Genomic DNA, 24,929 nt, shown 5'->3' on the forward strand with positions numbered 1-24,929 from the left:
AAATGACACAACTAACATATACAATCCTACTTCCAGTACCTGTACGTAACAGCAGAAAAAAAGAATTTCAGTGCTATAAATAATAAGTATATCCTCCCCTATGTTATCCCTAAGTTATAATAACTGCCCCAATTTAAATAAAATATACATTACATACTGCACCTTGCCTAAGTTGTCCATCTAATATTGCACTTGATAGGGATAATATAAATAAATAAATATTGCACTTACTTGGAATTTGTTCATAGGTTCATAGGTTCATAGGTTTATACTAGGCTATCTGCCCTAAGGCATTTATAAGCCTAGCCCAAATTTTTGTGGCTTATGCCACCCCTTATATGAAAAAATACTGTGCCCATTAGTTTGTTGTGCCTCTGTCCAGCAGTGACACAGAGATGATTCCCGGGGTAAACCTATGATCTCCCATCCACAGGTCAAGATTTCTCTTGAACAGAGCCAGCGAGGTGCTCTGCCTCACATGGACCGGGATTTTATTCCACAGCATAGGGAGTCTCTGAGTGATAAATCTATCCCTCCAGCATGTCCTATTTACATCCGTGCTAAGGTTTAAGTCGCTTGCTCCAGTGGTTTTGGTGGATTTGGATTTTTTGAGGTGGAGCATGTCCATTAATTCCGGGTTGGACATGGCCTTGTATGTCAGGCACATGTCACCTCTGAGCAGATGGTATGCAACTGAATAGAGCTGGAGTTTCTTCAATCTGGCAGCATATGACAGATTTTGGAGTCCCTTTATCCTTTTGGTGAGGAACTTTTGGGGTCTCTCCAATTGCTGCAGATGTCGGGTGTGAGACATCCCGAATGGGGCATTGTACTCTATCATTGGTCTGATAAGTGAAGAGTACAGGGGAACAATGACCTCACTAGATCTGGATGTGAATCCCTTCATGATCAGGTGGGCAATGTAGAAGGTCTTTCTAACCACTTTAGCAACGTGAGTGTCAAAAGAAAGGCCACTGTCAACCTGGGTCCCCAGGTCCCTGATAACCTCTTCTGTGCTTAGTGGATTGCCACCTATATGGTAGCTTGGGGTTACCTTGTTTTTCCCGAAGGGTATGACTATACATTTTTTGGCGTTTAACTTCAGGCCATGGCTCTGGCACCAGCTATCTGTTTCCGTGAGTCCCTTCCGAAGGATATCCGTGTCCGATGCACTTTCCACTATGGCGCCCAGTTTGCAGTCGTCTGCAAACTTTGTCAGCCAAAGTCCTCCCATGTTGGCCTGTATGTCTGAGAAGTAGATGCCGAACAATAGGGGGCCAAGGACCGAGCCCTGTGGGACACCACTTGTGACCGGCTTGGAGTCTGACATAGCGCCAGCAACTCTAACCCTGTGGGTTCTGTCCTTAAGCCAGTTTGCAACCCATCTTGTGACATATGGGTTTACATTTAAGCTGGTAGGTTTTTCTACAATACCCGAGTGGGGTATTGTGTCGAAAGCCTTTGCAAGGTCAAGGTAGGCTGTATGGACTGCCTTTCCCTCATCAATGGCCTTGGTGACTGTTTCAAGAAGTCGACCAAGTTCAAAAGGCATGATCTGCCCTTGACGGCCAAACTGGGTCGGGTCCAGTGTCTGCAAGTCCCCTATATCTTTGTTTATGAGCTCCATTATGATCCTCTCCATAGCTTTGCAGACTAGACTTGTTAAGCTTATGGGGTGGTAATTACCAGGGTCTGTAGAGGCACCGCCTTTGTGGAGTGGGACCACAGTTGCCGTACGCCACTCCTTGGGCATGTATCCTGTGGTAAGGCTGAGATTAAACAGCTGCCTTATGTGCGGGTTTAATTCCTCATTTAGCTCGTGTAGCACACAGCCGGGGACACTATCCGGTCCCATTGATGCTGTGTTTTTAGCTTTAGAGAGAGCAGCTTTCACCAGCGCATTTGAGATGTCTGGGAGGCTACACTCCGCTGGGATAGTTATCTCTCCTTTGGGGGGGGGGTGACGTTTGCACTAAACCTGTCTGCCAGTATGTTGGCAATGTCTGTGGGTTCAGTGATTTTTGTATCATTTTGGACTAATTCTGAGCATATCTGGGAGTTTCCACCCAGGTTCCTAACATAGCTGAAAAAGGCCTTATGATTGTCCTTTGAATCCATGTCAATTTTTCTCTCAAAATTGGCCTTAGTTGATTTTATGAGTGCTCGTATTTTTTTACTAATAATGATCAGGGGTGACTTCCCTTTTATGGATTTTGTTCTATCATGTAATAGCTTTCTCCTCTTATTGTAAAGTTTGTTAATGGCTGGGGTCCACCAGACTGGACGGTTGCCCTTTGTGGAAAGAGTCTTGGTTTTATTTGGGATTGCCTGATCCATGCAGTCCTGGAGGTGTTCATAGAAGGCATTTGTAAGGGCTTCTGCAGCTTGGGTTGTGGTTTCCACTGGCTCAGGGGCCTTGAAGGATACCACACCAGTCTTGAGTAGTGTGAAGTTTGCTTTAGAGAAGTTCTTCACTGTGGTCTTTTTGTTTGGGGTGGGGCGGGATGTGGATTTCCAGTGAGATTAGTTTATGATCAGATCTCACCAATGAGGGATATACTTCCGGTGTGGAGCATTTTGTCCCCATGTTTGTGATAATGAGATCTAGTATATTTTCTCCTCTCGTGGGAACAGTGACTAGCTGTTCCATGGCATTTGAATTTATGAACTCCAGGAACCGTTGGGCTAGAAAGTTAGGGCTTGAGTAATGTTCCCAGTCTATATTCGGGTAGTTGAAGTCACCCAATATGATGGTGTTTGGAGATACATTTATACCCTCCAGTGTCTTCAGGAAGGCTGTTATAAGTTATATAACAGACTATAGATGTTTGTGAAAAAAAAGAAAGAACTGACTTAATGTCCAGTTCTCTGGGACTTGTGCCTGATTTCAGAAGTCTGATCACTGCCGGGTAGAAACTGTTGTTGAATCTGGTAGTCCTGCAGCAGATGCTGTGATATCTTCTACCCAATGCCAGATGCTAAAAACAGTCTGTGCAATGGATTTGTGATGTCTTGTATTATTTTGGTGGCCCTTTTTATGCTTCTTGCAGAGTAAAGTTGTTGTAATGATGGAAGACTGATACCCATTACTTTTGTAACCCACACCACTCTCTGTAGTACCTTCTTTTATGTAGTTGTACAACTACCGAACCACACTGTGAAGATGATGAAGACACTCTCAACAGCACCTCTGCAGAAGGGGGAGAGGATATGAGGTGTGAGCTTAGCTTTCTTCAGCCTTCTCAAAAAAGTGATGGCATTGGTGCGCTTTCTTGATCAACTGGCTGGTGTTACTCAACCATGGGAGATCCTCTGTTAAGTGTACAGAAAGGAATTTCATACACTTAACCCTCTCTACACTCTCACCATGAATCATGGGTGGTTTGTTTTCTTTTTCCTGAAGTCAATGATCTCTTTTATGTTGCTTACATTCAGGTCAAGGTTGTTCCCCTCACACCAGCTGATCAGAGATGCCTCCTCCTCCCTGTATGCTCTTTCATCCTCCTTTGTAATGAGCCCCACGATTGTGGTATCATCAACAAACTTTATGATAAGGTTGGACTTGTGCTTTGCTTAGCAGTCATGGGTCAAGATGATGAATACTAGTGGACTGGAAACACATCCCTGTGGAACTCCGGTGTTAATCTTGATACAATTTTGATGTATTCTTACCCAAACTCACTGTCTGTGGCCTCTCAATCAGGAAGTCCAGGATCCAATTACAGAGATGTTTACTGACTCTCATATATGCCAGGTTTTCTATCAGCTGCATTGGTACCACCGTATTAAATACTGAACTGAAATCTATTAACAGAATCTTCACTTGGTTGTCATTCCCCTCAAGATGTTCAAGAGAGTTGTTTAGCGCTAATGAAATTACATCAGCCATGGATCTGCTGGCTCTATAAGCAAACTGCAAAGGGTCAAAATCAGGAGGTACGCTCAATAACAAATGCCTTTTGATCAGCCAATCAAAACATTTCATAACAGTGGATATCAGAGCAACTGGTCTGTAGTCATTAAGGCTGGAGGGGGAGGTTTTCTTAGGTAATAGAATGATGTTTGTTTTCTTAAAGCGTGAGGGTACATTCGCCATGACGAGAGGTGTTAAATATCTCTGAGTACTGTTCACATTTGATCAGCACAACCTTTTAAGACCTTTCCCAGTATATTGTCTGGGCCAGCAGCCTTCCTGGGGTTCACCTTCCATAGCTCTCTTCTCACCTCCTCTGTACTGAGTTTGAGCACAGCATCCTTCTCATCAGTGGGTTGCTCCAGTGCCAGCCTGCTGTTTCTCTCTTCAAATCTTCCAAAGAAGGTATTCAAACTGTCCCAGATTTCTATACTATCCTCACACAGCGTTGACCTGATTTTGAAGTCCGTGATCTTCTGTGTGCCTTGCCATAATCTCCTTGCATCCCTCATGTCGTCAAAGAGGCTCCACACCTTTTTTCCGTACTCCTCCTTTGCCTCATTTATACCCCTCATCAGATTGCCTCTTGCTTCCCTTAGTGTTGCTTTGTTCTTAGCTCTGTAAGCTGCATTCTCACCTTCAGAAGCCCAATATAGTTCAGGGGTGAGACATGGCTTCTGGTTAGCTCTGTTAGTGATGCTCTTGGTGCTAGTTACTTCTTCAATGCTGTTTGAACTGTATAACATCACAACCTCTGTGTATTCATCTATGTTCAGATGCTGATTAACTGTGGCTGCCTCATTGAACATATCCAAGTTTGTTCTTTCAAAGCAGTCTTGGATGGCCTCCATGGCTCCCTTTGGACAAACCGTGATTTGTTTCTTTGTGGGCTTCTCTCTAATCAGTGCCAGTTTGTAGGCCGGTGATAGCAAGATGGTGTAATGGCCAGAGTTTCACATTTGTCAACGTTGCACTGCCTTGTAGACTTTCTTTACATTTGTATATACCTTGTCCAGGATATTATCACCCCTTGTTGGAACATCTGCATACTGATGGTAGTGTGGGAGTATTTCTTTCAGATCTGCCTTATTAAAGTCCCCAGCTACCAGATGTACAAAGCCAGGATTTTTGTTCTGCAACTTGCCAATATGACCGCATAGTTTATTTAGAGCCTCAGTGGTATTAGCACTGTGTGGGATATACACCACTGTTACACTGACCCCATTCAGCTACCTGGGCAAGTAAAATGGTCTACATCTGATGGACAGAAACTCTTAACTTCTCACAGCAGTGTGATAGTAAGATTTCACAGTTACTACACCATCTTTTGTTGGTATAGATGCAGACTCTCCTCTCCTGGCCTTTCCACACAATAACTGGTTCCTGTCTGTGCTAAACAGAGTGACAGTCTCTAAGTTTACAGCACTGCCATTTATCTTGTTATGCAGCCATGTCTCAGCAAACAAAAATTATCAAGTATTTCTCACATTGTTCTTATCACAGAGTTCCACTCTAAAATAGTCCATCTTGATACCCAATGATCTCACATTAGACAGCAATATTCTTGGTAATGCAGGCCTGTAAGGGGTTGCTTTTAGCTTAGCAGCAATACCTGCTCTGCATCCTATTTTCCTTGTTCTTTAACATCTGTTTCTCTTTTTTCTTGTCCAGCATGTTCCAAAACCACCTTCTACCAGATTCCGGCATATTAATGTGTGTAAAGTTAAAATACCCAGCTGTTAAGACTGTGAGAGTAGTAGGCCCCAGATAATCCACAGACCTCAAGGCATCAATCCAGCAACAAGCAGGTGTCAACTGTTTAATTTCTAGTAACTTCTGTCTGTTGTAACTTATTGTACCTTAAATTGGAATTGCAGAAACTGATTTTTTCAAGGTTTTTTGTGCAGAAGAAGGCAAATTAAGCATATCTCTAGAACAAGCCAATTCAGCCGCTGCCTCACAGGACACTGCCATTTTTTTTTTTTTATCAGAATATAGTCCTAAGTCAAATTCATGGAGTCCCACTGACTTAAAATGTGGTACAACTGTGTACATAAATCTCGGTATAACCCTAAATCACTACCCTTTATTAAAAAGAAAACCTCAAAAGTCTCAAAATACATACATTTGTAATATACAAGATAAAAGTCTTACAAAGCTTAGCTGAGTTGATTGGTATAAAAATTAAGTTATATTACTGCAACCAATTCATTTAAACTCTAATTTAAAAAGAAATAATCAAAGCAAAACCTTTTTAAATTACCCTTTTCTCAAAGGCAAATGTGTTATAGACTTGTATATGTATAGAAATCTCTCAATTAGCGATTTAATTTAAGGAAAGCTATACACTTTCAAAATAATTGCACTGTCATACTAAAACAAATAGAATTAATATCAATACTTCTAAATTAATTTAAAATCAGCAATTATAATACAACATTTTGCAAACAATTATGGAAGGCCTTCACATCGAACTCTCTCTCTATTCATCTCTAAAATATCAAACTCAATTATATTTTCTAATTACTGGACCAACCTTAATGCATCAATTAGATAAAATCAGCAATTCCAGTCTTTTCATGCAACTTATGATCAGTGAAAAAAACTTCTATATACACAGCTCATGATAGTTAACTATGCATATCTACCTCTAGTCATTCTTAATAAATTCTGTTCTTCAACACGACCAGATTGTTCTTTTTGTAAATTTCAAAAAGCTAACTTACTATATTTATCATGGAGTTGTAAATGTTCCTACAAATTATGGTGTTCCCTGAAAGTCAAACTGGAGAAAATGGGTTATGAGAAATCTACCCTGTCTTCAGAATTTGCAATATTACATATTCCCCAGCCTAGTTTAAACCAACAAGATATCCATATTTTAATTACATTATTCTCATTGATTAAACTTTTCATTACCCAAAACTGGCTTGATAGATCCAAAATGTCATGAGATGGTTTTAAACAAATGGATATTAAGTATATAACAACACGCACATTATTTTAACCAAACACACTAGACATTCTTTTTATAATTACCGGGAAAAAAACATTTGATTGTATCTTATAATGAAATCTATAAATTGTACTATTAATGTTAATTAAATGTATGCATCAATTTCAAAACTTTTAATCAGGACACTATTTAAGGGTCTTTCTTTTGTCTATACCTTATCATTCTGTTAAAATGTTTATAAACAACCTTTTCTGGCATGTGGCATTTCTTGTATAAATAGTTTTGAGCGTATAATGTCTATGTTACTGTTTTGTATATATTGGAAAGTTGTTGTTATTAAAACTTTAAATATAAAAGATATTTGAAAAAAAAATTGGATGAGCCCCAATTAACTCTTCATCACATCTGAAGTAAAAAAAAAAAAAAAAAAAAAAAAAGTAAATCCACCAAAGGAAGCTCACAGCAAGCACAACTAACTCCAGAAAGGAAGCCCAGAAGTGAAATAACTGAAATTATTTTATTCATTCAGATATATTTAAGAACAAAATTCACTCACTGCTTTTAGTCTAAACACAATATGGACTTCAACAGAACATAGTATTACAATGCCAAAGTAGTCTTTATATACTTTACCCAATAAAAATTTAATTAACTGAATAATTAGGTCATTAAAACAAGTCAAACTGAGAACATAAAGGTAATTAAAATGATTCGAACTGAGAATGTGAAGTTGAAGTTAAAATAAAAATCAGTTTGTACTTAATTCACGTACAGATTAAACAATATTTCTATATATTGACTCTCTCTCTCATATATATATATATATATATATATATATATATATATATATGTGTGTGTGTGTGTGTATGTGTGTGTGTGTGTGTAAATAAATATTATATATATATATATATATATATATATATATATATATATATATATATATATATATATATATATTCTAAAAAACTAAAAATATAGCTTTGTAAAAATACATGTTTATTATAAATACAGCCAAGCAATAAATTAGATTAATTATGAATATGAGCAATTAAAAATACTTGAAAATAAAGCTAAAATACATTTTACAGCTTAAGAGCTTTCTTCTTCAAAATAGGGACAATGGAACAACTATTGTTAATATCTGGTGTGCTGGTGTGTGGATGGCATCTATTCTTAATTGCCAAGCTAACTCTCTTGCTTCAATAAGGCCCTTCAAAGGGCCATCTCTAGGATTGGGAACCAACTTTTCTTGTATCGAAAATAAAAAAGAATGTTTAAAATGTGTACACAAAACAGAATGCCTGTAAAGGGTATTCTTTTCATTACATTTTATAATGCCATAATTATGCTCATAAATGTGTTTTCTTAGCTGTCTTCCAGTTTTGCTTGTTTGTATTATATTTACTTGTTTCTATTATTTTTTTAATATTTCTTGCCCTTTTTAAGATGAACATGGATCTAGATTCCCACGATATTTTTTTTATTCAGTCATCACAATATTAGGGCACTCAGTAGGATTGATTCCAGGACCAAATGTTGAAATTATCTCCCGTGGTCCCTATTCTTCCCCCTTGTATTTTTGATTCTGACCACGTCTGCATTTCCTCCCCTATTTGGGTATCCAGACCTCTGACATTGAGGGGACTAAATTAGAAATCATGTTTATCAAAGGAGATTACCCTAGAGACCTGGTTCATTCCATAAGTAATGACATTTTTATAGGTTGGGGCATTTAAAGGTTTTCCTTTACTGGGGGGGGGTGTTTGGATCGCAAACACCTCATAAATAATGTTGACCAGTCAACTGACCCAATGTTGTTTAGTGGCCAGGTGAGCGAATACAAAGTGGATGACAAAGAATATATGGGTAGAACTAACTACCCTAAGGCCTTAGTGTTAAAATATGATGCTGGTTCCAACACAAACACATAATTTAGTAATAATTGCAACATTTTGAGAAGTGATGACAGAATAAATAAATATTGTGGGATCCAGACCCATGTTCATCTTCAAAAGGGCAAGAAATATTAAAAATATAATGGAAACAAGCAAATTAAGTACTGGTTTCAATTGTTTGAAAGGAACCAGTAAGTGTAGTAGATGTAATCAATGTAAATACATTTTAGACAAAAATGTATTTATATGAACAATGATACAAAATCCATTATTCATACACAAGATGGGAATTGTTCTAGTAAGGGATTAGTTTATCTAGCAGTTTGTTTCACCTGCCCAGCATTTTATGTGGGCAAACTGAAAGACAGCTAAGAAAGCGGATCTATGAGCATAATTATATTACTACAAAATATAATGAAAATAAAGACTTTTATAGGCATTCTATCTTGTGTACAAATTTTAAATGTTTTTTTTTTTTATTTTCCATACTAGAAAAGGTGGTACCCAATCCTTGAGGTGACCCTTTGAAGAACCTTACTGGAGCAAGAGAGTTAGCTTGGCAATTAAGATTAGATGCCACTCGCACACCAAGTATTAATGATAGTGCTTCTATTGTTCCTATTTTGAAGAAGAAAGCTCTTGCATTGTAAAATATATTTCAGCTTGATTTTCAAGTATTTTTTAATTACTCTTATTCATAATTAATATAATGTATTGCTTGGCTGCATTTATAATAAACATGTATTTTTTACAAAGATATATATTTTAGATTTTTAGAATATATATGCACATATACTGAGAGTGTCAATACGGGGAAATTTTGTTTAATCTATACATGAATTACTTAAGTAAGAACCGATTTTTAACTTCACATTCTCAATTTGACTTGTTTTAATTACCTAATTATTCAAGTAATTAGATTTTTATTGGGTAAAGTATATAAAGACTACTTTGGCATTGTAATACTATGTTCTAATGAAGTCCGTATTGAGTTTGGACAAAAAGCAGTGAGTGAATTTTGTGTAGAAACATATCTGAATGAATAAAATATTTTCAGTCATTTTATTTCTGGGCTTCCTTTCTGGAGTTGGTTATGCTTGCTGTGAGCTTCCTTTGGTGGATTTACTGGTTGCCTTTTAAGTTTTTCTTTGGTTTTGGTATCCACCATTACTTGTCTTCCTTGGTTGAGTTTTTCATCACATCTACCTTAATTTTTTTTCATTTTGGCTATATCCATGAAAGGTATAGTTTTGTAAATTCTTCTTATGTAATTTATGACTTTTCAGGAGGTTAAACAGAGAATTGTGGATTTCAATAATCTTTTCGTTAGCATTACCAAGGGAAAATGTGATAGCTAAATCTTATAAAACATTTTTCCTTGAAGGAACTCCTGATAGCTTCTTTACCTAGAGCCCAGTGAGCCCATTCATTGCAGAAGAGGTTGCCATGACTCTTGTAGAATGAGCTTTGACTTTAAAAGGGGAGAATCATGTTATTAGATTTATATATAAAAGTGATACAATCTGAGAGCCATTTTGAATGAGTGACCTTAGATATAGGGCCACCTTTCCTTGCTTCTGAAAATGACACAAACAACTGATGAGATTTTCTGTAATCCTTTGTTCTATGCAAGTAGAAATGCAATTGCCTATGTACGTCCAATTCATGAAGCTTATATTTTGCTGTGTTGCCATGGTTTGGGAAAAAACTGGTAACTCTATGGACTGATTTAGGTTAGAGTCTGAACATATTTTTGGCAGTTAGGATGGGTTTGTTTGAAGAGAAACCCTATATTTATGATAAATCATATATGGTGGTTTAATCAATAAAGCTTACAGTTCAGAAACTCTTCTGGCAGAAGTGATAGCCACCAACATACTTGTTTTCCATGTTAAAAAATTTTAGATCACATGATGATGCAGGTTCAAAGGGAGGAAGAATTAAGCAGGAGAGAACAAGGTTTAGATCCCATGGTGGTAAGGGTGTTTTTTTGGTGGCCTTAACAAATGTACCCTTCGGGAAGGCTTTGAATAGTTTGTGGGACATCAAGTTAGAGGCAAAATCGCTTATATGGAAATTAGATATTGCAGCTAACTATACACGAATGATGGCTACAGCTGCACCTTCATTAAACAGATTTGCCAAAAATTCAAGGATAGAAGTTATTGGAGCATAGATGGAATCAGTGTGTCTTGTCAATAACCAGGAAGAAATAATTTTCTTGCTGATGCTTTGAGAAGCGATCAAGATATGTTTGACGGAATTAGGGAAGTTAGAAAGCCTGGCTATATGTGGAGTGAGAGCAGCCAAGCTCTCTATTTGAGGGTTCGAAGACAAGGGTGGAGCGTTCTGGACATATGAGTCAGAAGGTCTGGAACTGGATACAGAACCCAAGGCTTCTCCTGATGGTGAGGCCATAGGAAGGGGAACCAAATCTAAAGAGGCCAACATGGAGCAATGAGGATCAACTCGCTTCCCAACGAGTTGGCTTTCTGGAGAACTTTGGGTATCAGTGGAAAGAGAGGAAAAACATAAAGGAGCCCCGAGGGCCAATCATGTACAAGTGCATCCCTTGATTCCCCTGGAAGGTGAATCAGGGTAAAAAAGCTGCTGCATTTGGCATTCATGGGTGTGGCAAAAAGATCGCAGCAAGGCTGACTCCATTTGCGGAAGATCCTCTCCGCTACTTCTTGTTTTAAGGACCACTCGTGGGGCATGATAATTGCTCTGTTGAGTTTGTCTGTTGTCACATTGAACCTCCTGGAATGTACGTTGCTATGAGATCACCCACTGCCATAATCTGAGGGCATCCCAACAAAGGGGTTAAGACCTGGTTCCCCCTTGTTTGTTTATATACCAGACAACTGATGTGCTGTCTGTCTGTATTGCAATTGTTCTCAATGGAAGAGAGTCCTGGAGTGCCTGCAACATCAAAAGCACCACTCTCATCTCTAGGATATTGATGTGTAAATGTCCTCATGATCCTGCCATGTGCCTTGAACTGTCCTTCCCAGATAATGCCCCCCACTCTATCTGGGAGGTGTCCATGGTCACTGTGGCTACCGGTTGTGGGGGAAGAAATGGCTGACCTGATGCATGTGACTGGAGTAAAGTTACCAGCAAAGGTCCTTTTTGCAGGACTCTTATGAGAATTTGGTGAGACATGGATAGATCCTGTAATGACCTGTGGGTGAATAGTGGCCACTGTAGATTTCTCATGTGCATGCATGCAAGTGGAACTAAAGTTATTGCTGCTGCCATGGTTCCCAAGACTTTCAAGACTGTTTTTGCCTGTACATTTGTTATGGAGAGAGGATTGGAGACTTGGTGTCTCAGAACTAGGACTCTTTCTTTAGGAAGTTTTGCCTTCATGTTTATTGTGTCTAGGTCTGCTCCTATAAACATGATATGCTGCAAGGCAGATTTTTCATAATTTATTGCGATGCCCAGGTGACAGCAGAGAGACAGAGTAGTGTCTCTTGATTCCAGCAGTAGGTGCTTAGTGGTGACAGTTAGGAGCCAGTTGTCTAGACAGGGAAACACTCAGAATCCTAGTTGTCTCAGATGAGCCATGACTACTGCCATGCACTTGGTGAAGACTCTGGGGGCTGTAGTGAGACCAAAGGGCAGAGCTCAAAGCTGGTAATGATTGGCTCCCAGCCGGAAGTGCAGATGACTCTTGGATGGCCTGCCCATCTTTATGTGGTAGTACGCATCCTGGAGGTCTATGGAACACATCCAGTTGTCTTTTCCCTAGAAGGGAAGAATGGACTGCAGTGTTACCACCCAGAACTTGGTCTTTTTTACTGATTCATTTAATCTGCTGAGATCCAAAATTGGTCTCCAGTCCCCTGTTCTTTTTGGCACTAAAAAGAACCTTGAGTAAGTTCCACATCCTATTTGGTATGCAGGGACTCTTTGGATGACTTTTGTCCAGCAGCTTTTGAATTTCTAGAGTTGCTTGATTCCTCTGACTGGGTGGAATGTCCGGGGTTTTCTTTATGTTTGGGACAAGAAGAGAAAATGGTATGGAGTATCCTCTGGATATGATCCCTTGCACCCATTTGTCTTTTGTTATTTCTAGCCAGGCTTTTAGGTGCAAGGATAAGTGACCCCCGACTGCCTCCAGAGATGGACAGATGGGCCTCCTTTCAGGAACACTGACAGGGTCAACCATGGAAGTAATCTGTCACCCTGGTTTTGTGGACCCCCTCTGCCACGAGGATGGTGTCTTCCATTTGTACTTCCCCCTCTGACCCTGGGGGAAGAGTCACCATGTGTGTCCTGGAAAACGCTCTGGAATTTATGGAACCACATCTTACCCCCTTTCTGGCCTTTTGGATAAGGTCTAGAAGGTACAGAAAAGTGGACTCCAATGACAGAGTCTTTCCTTCTTGTTCACACCTGGTTAATGTCTCCTTAACTTTTGGCCTGAACAAGGATAAGCTGTCGAATGGGACATTAATATAGGAAGATATGAAAGGTTTTGCAAAGTCGCATAAGCACATCAAGGAATGTCTCCTTAGTGATATTCCTAAACCCACTGCTCTGCTCACTCCATCTACTGCATATGAAATGAGCCTCGTGGAGGAGTTAACCACAGAATTTAAGGTGGAGAACTGAGAGGAAACCTTGCCTGACACCTCTGCAGCTACTGAACCTTGTAGAGTATCTCCTACCTCCTTTACGAGAGCTCTTTGTAGCCTTGTAAAATGTGTCCGATAGTTAAGCAATTTTAGTGCAAATGTTGTTGAAGTAAACATGCGCTTCCCGTATCTGTTCATCATGCGAGACTTGTTTGGTGGATGGACAGTAGAGAATGTTTCAGAAAGTTACTTTTTGGTGGCAGCTGCCACCACCATAGCATCTACAGTGACACCCTTGCTCAAGAAGTCTTTATCTGAGGGGTTGTGATAAACTTATTTGGCCTCCTAGGGACAGGCTCCACTGCATCTGGAGACTCCTATGCCTTTCGACTGACTAGTTCCATAAGTTTGTCGAAAGGCGGAAGCATCCAAGGGGCTGAAGGATGAGATCCAAAAGCCTTCAGGTAGACAGACTCCTCATCAGAAGGGTTGATAGGCTTCCAGCCACCTCTCTGTTTAAGGATTTCTAAGATGTCTGTGATGGAGACATCCTCTGAGATTGGCCATGGGGACCCCTCCGACTCAAGGTCTGTATCTGAGGTGACTGACTTATTGGGGAGTCCAAATGCTTCCTCTTGCAGAGTCTCTTTCGAGGGACCTCTTCAGAAGGGTATTCTGGAGAGGTTTCAGAAGAGAGGGATTCACCAGATGGGGTACCCTGAGGCCAGGGGTCTCTGCTGGTCTGTGGATGGTGTGATACAGGGACAGATGCCGGTGCCTTAGGGGGAGGAATGTTGGAACCCTTGAGCAGGGCTGTTTGAGGAAACAGCACCTTCCTCATTAGCTCGAAAGCCCCACTCCCTTGATCTGAAGATAACTCTGGCTTCGAAGAGCCAGAAGAAATCCCCGGAACCAAGGGGGTCAGCTCTGAAGCCGATGTAGGAGCCGAGCTCATCCATGCTGAAGCCCCGAGAGGCAGGGTCGAATCTGACAAATTTCTGATCCGACCACCCTTCCCGGACCTGACCAGAGAGCCTAGGTTCCTAGACTCCTTGGATGGAACCAAGGATGTTGGAGCAGATGGCGGTTCTGAAGAGACCAAGATGGTTCTCAGTACCGATGGATCCACATCAGTTGGTTCCAAGCGTTCCAGCTCAGAGGACATGGGTCAGCTTGAAGGAGGAATAGAAGTTGGCGGGATGGCTTTGGGTGGCTCCATATCCCTGGGGACTGGAGCCGAGAGGAGTTTAGCCAGTGCTGGTGTCTTCAGAAGCCTATGCACCACCCTATCCACATCATCATCCTAAAGGCTCCTGGAGAACTTAGAGGAAAGGGTAGGAGATCTTACTGATTGTAAAATAGGTGATCTTAACACAGGAGTAACTGGCACCAATTTTGGGAACCAGCTCCTAAGTTCAAACTCCATTGGCACCGATAAAGGTGGAGCCGATGAAGCAGTTTTTGTCAGTTCTGAAGTAGTTTTAGGCAGAGGTGCAATTTTATTCAACTTTTTAGCAGACTCCAAATGTCCTAAAGAGGGAGAAGATCTTTTTGTGGACTTGTCTGATTTGGATGAAGGAGATTTCACTGATCCTGAAGTACTCTTACCTTCTTCTAAAGCTTCTTGGAAGGTGGGACTTCAACAGTCCTCTCACAATCAATTTATTTTTATGCTCTAACAGCACTCTAGAACTAAAAGAGTGATAGACTGAACAAGACTCTTGAAGATGTACTACTCCCAAGCAGTAAACACAAATGGTAATGAGAGTCAGTAATAGACATCTTCTGGTTGCATCTAGTACATTTTTTAAAACCTGAAGGCTTGGTTTCTTTATGCTCTTTAGACATGCTTAAAACAAAGAGCACACACACACACTACAACTACAGAAAATATTTTTTTAACAGAAATCCAACAGTAAAAGAGAAAAAACTATAAGTAGAAACAACAATAAGTTGCCCTCTAGGTAAACGGGCAGGGAAAGTCCTCTAACTTAAATGGACTAACACTCTTTCTTTAACAGTGGGAAAGAGAAACTATTACAAATTCACAACAACAACAAGATGCCCTCTAACTTAAATGGGCTGATGTCTTTCAATCTTAGTTTAATAACAGATACAGAATTTAAAACAGGACAGGGAAAAAACGAGGCCAAACAAGAAAAAATGATGGCCTTAATCAATAGCTAATAACTAGAAGAAAGACAAAAGAAAGCTAAAACTAATTGTATCCAAGTAAAACTAGAATTATTTTCTAACAATAAGGGAATAAAAAGTATAACACTTAGCCAGAGCCAAAATGGAAGCCTCTGATCAGTTTAGTGACAAACAAGATCTGGGGAGCTTCACTACAACATGATGGGATAGGGATACAGCCACGAGCCAGTGGCATACCTCTCAAGTGTACCTCATTACAAGGAACGTACCTCATTTGGAGTCTCAAAAAGATCATGTTCCTCAAAGTTCCACATTGAAAGGGTCTGTCACACATTCAGTGTTAGGAATTTTTAACTGATATCCATTGTAAACAGAAAAGAATCATATTAATTCATTAAAAGAATTTTAGTAAAACCACAAACCAGCACATTTTAACCATCCTATGACCTTCCTGTTTGAATTTGTTAGTAAGGCCTTTGCATATGTTCTACATTTTGCCCATTTGTTCCACATTATCATGCCTAATGTTCCTCATTTTGGAGAAGGAAAGTTGAGAGCTTTGGCCAGTGGAAGACCTTGAGCTTTAGTATTCAGCCAAGTCGGAACGGAGGATCGGTTCTGAACCCAACCAGATCTCAACCAGTAAGAATGAAGATGAGACAGGACAACATAACATAACATGTTTTTTTAATTTGTTAATGTGGTCTGATGATACTGCTAATGAGGCTCATGTATAACATTTTTATTCACATTGTACTTGAATTCCAGTTTTTCTACTTTTACTAAGACAAGAAAGAATTAATATAGTATCGAAAAAAAAAAAACATTCTAAGTAAAATAATAAAATTATTAAAAGATGGCAAAGCATTCAGTTTCAGCTGTAAACACTAAACAATTGACATAAGTAAGTTATTGGTCAGCATAATGCACACTACACGTTCAGGTTATATTGTAGTTAAGAAACCCACCCGGCGGTTCGCACAGGAGTGGGCATGGCCTGTGTGACTGTCAGGCACTGGCTGGAGTTTCCATATGCAAATATGTCATGATTGACATGGAATGCAGAATTGCCTGTGACATCGTGGATACATTGTTTCCAGAGCAGCTTACATTGTGCTGTAATGTTCAGGATTGATGAAGGCCCCACAATAAGGTCAGAATGTAAATATTGCTCTTAACCACAATAAGGTCAGATGTTAAATATTGCTCTTAGCAACATAGAAAGTTGCTAAATCCCATATTTTGTCAAAGCTGAAGAGTATGAAATCTTATAGTCAAAATAGTCTGTCATTGTTTACTGACTTCAACCCGTATAGATTTGCCTGAACACCAGAAATCATAACAGGAGCACACCAGAAATACGAGGCAAAAATCCGGACAGTTGAGCAGTATGTCCGCAATAAATTATACAAAGCCGGTATGCAGTGCTGGAGATACTGCATTATTGTGCAGTCTTTTCCGGTGATTTTTTCACAGTTATTGCTTAGTCTCACACACATTCACAAGTGCTGTGTCAGAATCAACAGGCTTAGATAACTCATTTGGGCTGCAAACTATTGAATACTTGCTGGCAGAGTTGGACCATACCCTCATTTTAGGAGTAGAGTCTAATGCCTATTTCAGAAGCTCCTCTGAGACTAAAACCAATCCAGTGAAGCTAGAGTCAGCGAAATGTTGTAAGTGTGGACAGTAAACTTCTCCTGTATGAGAATCGGAGAGAAATTAAATGTAGTACACTATAAATTACCCTCAATCCGTACTGTGATGACATCCAGATTGTGTGTGTGTTGCTTTGAGTGTAGAGGAAATTCAGTTAAGCAATAACCAATGACGTGGTGTGGTATATTGAAGATTTACCCACGGCTGGTGTGATTAAATAAAGCCAGCTGTGGGTAAATTTCAGTATACCACAACCACAGAGTCTGTTATTGCTATTATAGAATGACATTATTTAAGAAAAAAAATACTTACTTTTCTTAAATAATGCCTTTGTATAATGGCGCATTACTGTTTTTCCACCAGTGGTGGTATACTGCTTCCTTGTGTTGATGTACTGCGCATGTGTATGGGACTTGCGTTTCTACGCATACCCAGTTCATCAATGCTTTGAAAGAGAAGCAACAGAGAAAAGAAAGTCTATGTTGCTCCATTTTTTTTTCTTTTATTTATTTAAAAAAAAAAGTTTTGGACACTTTATACCAATGGAAAAAAGTCTGGTCAACCAGACCTTTTTCTGTTGGTTGTTGTCTTTCGGCTTTTCCGGGTTAGGGGTTGCCACAGTGGAACTCCCGTCCGCTAATAATTGGCAGTAGATTTTAACGCCGAGGTGCCAGCTCGACTTTCAACCAAGGCACGCCCATTTACGCATGCTTTTCGAACACCCACCCAACCGCTGGGAGGACATGCAGACTCCACACAGAAGGCACTCCCCGCACTCCAGCTGAGAATTGAATGGGAGAATCTCTTACTGTGAGGCAACAACGCTACCGCTGCACCACTGCGGATTTTATATTATGGAATTTACAATGGGCATGCTGGCCAATCAGCATGCAAGTTTTGGAATATTAATGGGGGGATCATTGTATAATTTTCTATAAACTCATTTATCTAACTAACCCTCAATATCATCTCAAATAGGGACATACTTCTAACAGTAGTGATCTTTGAAGAGTGCCACTTGGTTTGATAATGCACCTGACAGCGTGTAACACTACCCTACGACTGTATTCAGAAGCACATATGGAAAACCCCTACCATGTCTTCACGCTGCTGTGTTTCGGCACTATTTTATCATTCATGTAGGACTGACAAATGTGATGTGAAAACAGTCATTTTCATTAGGTAAGGTTACCTTTTATTTATTTATTTATTTTGGCAGGCAGGCAGTACTGCAGAGACTAATGTTTTGTGTGGTGCTACACGATCGCAGTTTTTACCATGTGAAGAACGACTCCTTTAATTTGCATGTGAGGGCTGACTGAATAAACCGGGGACTGTGAGGTTTGGCAAGACCTTTTTTTATGGGTATTGTACTGCAGTACAACTGTGAAGACTTTTTCAGAGCACCTCGCATAGCTGAAAACATGCAGCTGCAATGCAATATGTTCTTTATAAAGTTTGCAACTGTTGATATGACAGCAGTACACATTAATCCTGAGAATACATGGTAAACATCACCCGATCCAGGCATATCCAGTAAGTAGGTATGAATCTTTTCACCTTCTCTCCTAATGGTATTCCCCTACATTTACCTTCTTCTACAGTGAGATGGGATTCTCTCTTAAGTATTATACTGAAATGGTAACTAGCTTCTGGCCGAAACCATGTGTAAAAAAAAAAAAAAAACACAAACTCACGCAACTGGTTGGGGTTTAACGGTGGACTGCAGCTATTTCTGCAGTGACCAAATGGTCATGTACACCTAACATGACAATAGACACTTGTCAGTCAATTGTACAGAAGTAGTAGTCACCCACAAACGTGTCCGGTACTGAAATACCAGCGAAATACAGCAGTGCAAACTGGTAGGGATTTAACAGAAAAGTACCGCAGATATTGTTAAACATCCAGATAAAGTAAAAAACGAGAAATGTTACAAGGAACGCAGGTGGGAATTGTTAACTCTAGATGACATACGCGTTGCTCTCCTCCAACAATGTTTTAGAAAAACACATTTTAAGCAACTGGTCATTACATACTGTTTTTGAAAACAATTTCAAGTAACCGCTTACTTGCAGATATAAACCAATATTTGTTACTCGCATTTAAGAAAATACGAGGGGGTAATCTACCAGTGTAGTACCTCGCACTTAGTTCTGTGCAGCTTTCGGCATGCCGTCAGAGAGTGGCACGCCAAATGGGTGGGGATATCGAGGAAGACTGACAGGCATGCTAATTCATATGTTACGTCATGTAAACGGCTAAATATTCACGCACACAACAAACCCCATCCTCATAAAAAATATTTTTCTCCTTTTTCAGGGGGGAAATCCCCCCTGCACCCCCGCTTCTTGGATAGGCCAGGTGACCAGTTCAGCACAGAACAAGTGCTGTGCAACAAACAGTGCTGCTAGCATATTTGGGGAAACATTTTCAGCCCTTAAAATGTAACAGTATTGTTTAGAGAAACAGTTTGGTTGTGTGAACTCCGCCCGACTGACTGAAATGTGATGTACAACACACATTTTAGTTTTATGTCCCTAGTAAAACATTTCATTTTTTGGCACTGAATGTCTACAATAAAACGTCGGGTTGCTTTCGGCACAGATGCTGAATATTCATTACATTGCGTTCCGCACACTGTTGAATAATCATGCCGCTGCCTCCAGACGGCTGCAGGCGTGTTTGGGACGGGCTTTGCTACTGAGATACTACCCTGATAAGATTACCATACAATGATATGTTTGAGTTAGCTGTTAAAGCTGATGCCTCCTGGTTATGTTGGGATTTTGATAGCATGCATGACTTCTAAGTAAATAATCATCTGGTACGTTTAACATATTTTGTGCATTCGATTTATATGTATGTATAGTTCGCAACTGTGAACGCTATGAATATTCATGCGGCCAAGCAATCAGAACCCGTAATTAGGTGGGAGTTAAGAGGCGTGGCCGTGATTTGCTACTGCGCTTCTGGTGGGTTTCCGAAAGTAAGAATAAATAACCCACATTCATGTGAAGGTGACAGCGCATGCGTTAAACTCGTTAGCGTGGTATATTAAGGGGCACTAAAATCCTCTATATCTGTGTGGGTAATTACAAAATGCTTTAAAGGAATATGATATAGACTAAAACTACAGTTTACCCACTGTCACATGACTCCATTGTTTCAACGCTTCTGGTTTATGGCATTTGCATTGGGCAGCCTGGCGTCGCTTCCAGGACCCACAGAACTTCGGTAACAGTAACACTCAAATCTCAGGTTAGGTCTCCAACTACTACGCTTAAACTCCTTCAAGTATGTACTCTCCCGAAAGTAGAGAGCCAAAATTTGAGACCGGAAGTGGCTTCTACATCTGCAATGAAGCGGAAGTTTTGGTGTAACCAACTTCGTTTTAAGTGTATAACAAAGATTTGAAAACATATTCTTATGACTTGTAACAACAGTAGAAAGTCAGTAGTGTGTATGTCGCAACAGTTACTTTAAACTGACTTAGGGTTGTAATACTGAAGTGTCAGGTGCGTGGACCTCAAACCATTACCAGTGTCCAAGTTACATTGCCATTAACCATAGTACCTACTTTCATCTATTCCCAGGGACTGAAATTTGCTTTTCATTTTTTTTATGTGAAGTGTCCTTTACAGCTGATAAATAAACGTGAAAATAAAGGCAGGAAGGACAGCCATGTAATTTTCTGTTAAAACATATATGAAGTTTATTGCAGACCGATCACCCTATGCACGATGGAACCGGTCACAATGGACTATTTCTTACAACACATCCACCAGAAAGACGCGAGCCGAAGACTGCAGATCGGTCAGGGGCTACTGGACTATTTGGCAGATACGTGTATTTCTACAGATCTGGAGCACGACCGGAAACGACTGGATAAGGTGATCGACGAGTTAGTAGGGTGGGCTAACTCCAGCAGTTTTAAGGTAGGAAGGACACAAGAACAGCAGTTAACAACGTGTATGCATACCTCTCAACCCCTTATCACAAGAAATACGGACAAAGCCTGAAATAATGGGGGCAAAGACCCTAAAATAGACACATATTTTACATGTTGTTCTTAGAAACTTAGAAAGTTGTTAGAATGACAGCATTTTCTGAAGAATTTGATGTCTGATATTCAAATGTATGCCATTATTTAGTGACTTTAGTTCTCAAATCATCCCAGTTATTTGTGAGAAAATCACAGATTTTATGAGAAACAAACCAATAATAGGAGGAAACAATCTGGACATTATGCGAAAATTTGGGGGTTGGGAGGGTGGCTTAATGGTTAAGGTGTTTGCCTTACAAGCACAAGGTGCTGGGTTTGAGTCTCACAAGGGATAATTGGCTAGGCTTACAATGGCTCGCAAGGGCAGTTAGCTTAGTACTAACCTATGATTCTATGATTTGGACAGTTGAGAGGTGTGATATGAGCACCGTACACACACTGTTTGTCTGATCTGCTTATGGCTTATTTAGTGCAGTGGATGCCCGTTGCAGTAGGCGTAAAATGGTAGTTCATTTTATTTCAGTACAGCTATAGTGACAGCTCAGTTTATTCATTAATCTTTTCAGTTATCATGTACGTATATTGAAGACTGCGAACATTTAAACTATTTTAATTGTACAGTTCTGGATTTAATTCCATCCATTACCTCTTGTTTACCTTGTGATCTGGAGCAGGTGTTGCTCTTATTTCGATCACAGTTGTAAACATATACCTGGTATCTAGTGGGCTCGTTTAACATACCTCTTAACTGGGTCTTCTATTGATGAACTGCCAAATTGGAAGAACAGTAGCAAGCACGATATCAACTGTCAAACTGACCCAACTGCAGTAAGACATGACTATTGCATTAATCATTTCTTTGTTTAACAGAGAACACGGACCTACTTTTCACCATGCAGACACTGAAAATAGGTACGAAACCTCTTAAATAGTGGTTATACCTACCAAAAGTCTGGGCACCTCTTAATTAGCATACAATTTGAATACCAAGTGGTGCACAGCTTTTCTCACTTCCAGTAGAGTTGTGGGGTATTACCCATGAACATACCGCTCAGCTTGCACATATTGGAAGTAGGTACAAAGGCTTTTGAGAAGTAGGAACATCCAGCTAAAAATCTGAACATCTAATTTAGAATATGCATTTTATTTTACATTTGTTGACTGTGAAAGTCCCTCTGGGCGCAAAAAAGGCCCTTTTTCGGTAGAGGTTCGGGAAAAAAAGCTCCAAGACCACAGAATATAAACGTACAAAGAAATACAGTACATTTTTAAATAAAAAGGCACATAGTACATGGTATATTAAAATACAAAACTGCTTGAGATTCTAAGAAAATTGAAATTACAGAAAAGTACCAAATGTAATATATATATACACATATATATATATATATATATATATATATATATATATATATAGATTAGATATAGATTATATATATATATATATATATATATATATATATTTATTTTTTTTTTTTATCTGCAGTTGGTTTACCAGGATAGTCCATTGGGCCAAGATGAACCCGTTTTCAATGGAGTCCTGGGGAGAAAAGCTCCAGACAAAATAATGTTACATTAGGTTATTAGAGATAATTATACATTTGTAACAATTTAAGCAGGAATACATATTAAAACAAACAATACAAATGCATTATACATTGTAACAATTCCAGCAGGAAATCCATATTATAAACAAACATTACAAATAAGTTGACAATTAATGAAACTTGTATCAAATACACATTATAAGGGGTGTACAAAGTTAAAATGAGAATTCGGTACAAGTTAAGAGTCAGTATTCTTGCAGAATCTCAAGACAGTATTCTAGCAGATGCCCTAAATTTAATGAGAGTGCTAGAGTTAGGAGGACTTGTGAATTTTAGTGTTTGTTATATGGGGTGGAAGCAGGAGCATTCCCACTGTAATGCTAGGTAAGAATTAAGAGATTTTTTGAAATTAAAATGGTTAGAGGTGGTACGAATGGATGGAGGTAGGGATTTCCAGAGGCGTGCAAGGCCATGTGATAGAAGATTTTTGCCTGGGGGACGAGTAGGTTTATATATTTCAAGTAGATTTTGGTTGTTGGACCTTAATACTCTATCAGGAAGGTGCAGTTTAAAGACAGTGGACAGGGAGGGACAGAGGGAGGGGTTGAAAATGAGCTTATGAGCGAGGGACAGTTGAGTATAGGTGAGATGTTTGGGTAGTTCTAGCCATTTTAGTTGTTGGAGAGAGGAACAATGGTGGGTAGAAGACTTTTGGCTGGTAGCAAACCTGGCAATTTTGTTGTAACAGGAGGAGAGCTGTGTTTTTAAAGATGTTTGCAGATTAGTTAGAAGAGGGGCTCCATAGAGAAGGGAAGGAATAAGAAAGGAAGTGGAAAGAGTGATTTTAGTGGCAGTTGTAAGCAAGTACTTTTGCCGATAAAGCATACCAATTTTTTGATGGTTTTTTTTTATATTTAGTTGTAGATGGGAGTTGAATTTTAGTTGGTTGTCAATTTGGACTCCAAGTAGTTTGGTCTCTGACACTAGCTCCAGAGGAATGTTATTTTGACTAGTAATAGAGAAGGTGTTTATATTGATAGAGTTGACTTTAGAAGAGGTGAAAATCATTAACTTGGTTTTAGAGGCATTTAGTGCCAAGTGATTATCTTTCATCCATTGCTCAGTGGTTGAAAAAGCAGCCTGGGTTAGTTTTAGGAGGGAGGGGATAGATGTGGCAGAGCAGATAATGGTAGAATCATCTGCATATTGGATGATATTGGAGAGAGGGATAGCGGTATGGAAATCATTTATAAATATGTTGAAGAGGAGGGGGTCCTAATATGGAGTCTTGGGGAACTCCGGTTGGGGGTATTAAGGAATGAGGAGGTTGCCTTTTTCCATTTTACTGCTTGATATCTATTGGTTAAGTAGCTGGAGAACCAGTTCAGTGATGAGGGAGATAGGTTAAGTTTTGCAAGTTTGGTTAGAAGCAGCCTATGTGAGATGGTATCAAAGGCTTTAGAGAGGTCGAGTAGAAGGGTAGAGACAGTAAGGCCCGAGTCCCGGTCTTTATTTACAGTTTCAAGGAAGGAGAGGAGTGCTGTCATAGTACTGTGATTAGGTCTGAATCGATGTTGTGTGGGAGTTAGCAGGTGGTTATCTAAGAGATAAGGAAGTAGTTGTAGTTGAATACATTTTTCCATGAGTTTAGCGATGGGAGAGAGGATAGCGATGGGGCGAAAGTTATTAACATTGTGATTGTTACCACCCTTATGTAAAGGTATGATGAAGGCTTTTTTCCAGATTTGCGGAACTATGCCTTCTTGGATAGAGCGATTGATTGGTACGCTAATGGGGTAGGCAGTTGCTTCAGCAGATATGCTAAGAAAATAGGAGGGGATGTTATCAGGAGCAGTAGTGCTAGGTTTTAGTTTCTGAAGGAGTTTTTGTATAGTAGAAGTGGGTATGGGTCTTAGTGTGAATGGTGGGGAGTGTGGAGAGGGGGGTATTAGTGGGGGAAGAAGATGTGGAGGAAGTGAGAGTAGGAGTAGAGGGTACAGAGTTAGTAGGTGTGAGAGGGGGAGTGGTAGTAGTGCAGGGTGGGGTGTTGTTTGGGGTGGATGGGGGTGAGTTGGCGAAAGTGTTAGAGAAAGAAGAGGTTAATTTTGAAATAGAATCAATGAAAAAAGAGTTGAATTGAGTAGCTAAGTCGGCATTTGGGGCATTAGGGTCTGGGGTGGGGGTGACAGGTTTACTTGGATTAAGTAGAGTGG

At 39.7% G+C, this 24,929-nt stretch overlaps 1 protein-coding gene across 14 annotated transcripts in view; it reads left to right on the forward strand.

The window, feature by feature from the left end:
• The first annotated feature begins 20,259 nt into the window (after nt 1-20,259).
• The window catches only part of CLASP2 (cytoplasmic linker associated protein 2), a 7,203,062-nt gene continuing 7,198,392 nt past the window's right edge, over nt 20,260-24,929 (forward strand). For 6 of the 14 annotated variants that reach the window (XM_044064948.1, XM_044064950.1, XM_044064954.1 and 3 more), the window contains exon 1: nt 20,262-21,101. In XM_044064948.1, the coding sequence (XP_043920883.1) occupies nt 20,907-21,101 (195 nt within the window). In that variant the 5' untranslated portion in view covers nt 20,262-20,906. Of the gene's footprint in view, nt 21,102-24,929 lie in introns of all 14 variants that reach the window. The other 8 variants (XM_044064952.1, XM_044064962.1, XM_044064967.1 and 5 more) reach the window with 4 other exon arrangements.

The sequence above is a fragment of the Protopterus annectens genome, chromosome 3.part0 (genome assembly GCF_019279795.1).
Source record: "Protopterus annectens isolate FY-2018-M chromosome 3.part0, PAN1.0, whole genome shotgun sequence".
NCBI lineage: Eukaryota > Metazoa > Chordata > Ceratodontiformes > Protopteridae > Protopterus > Protopterus annectens.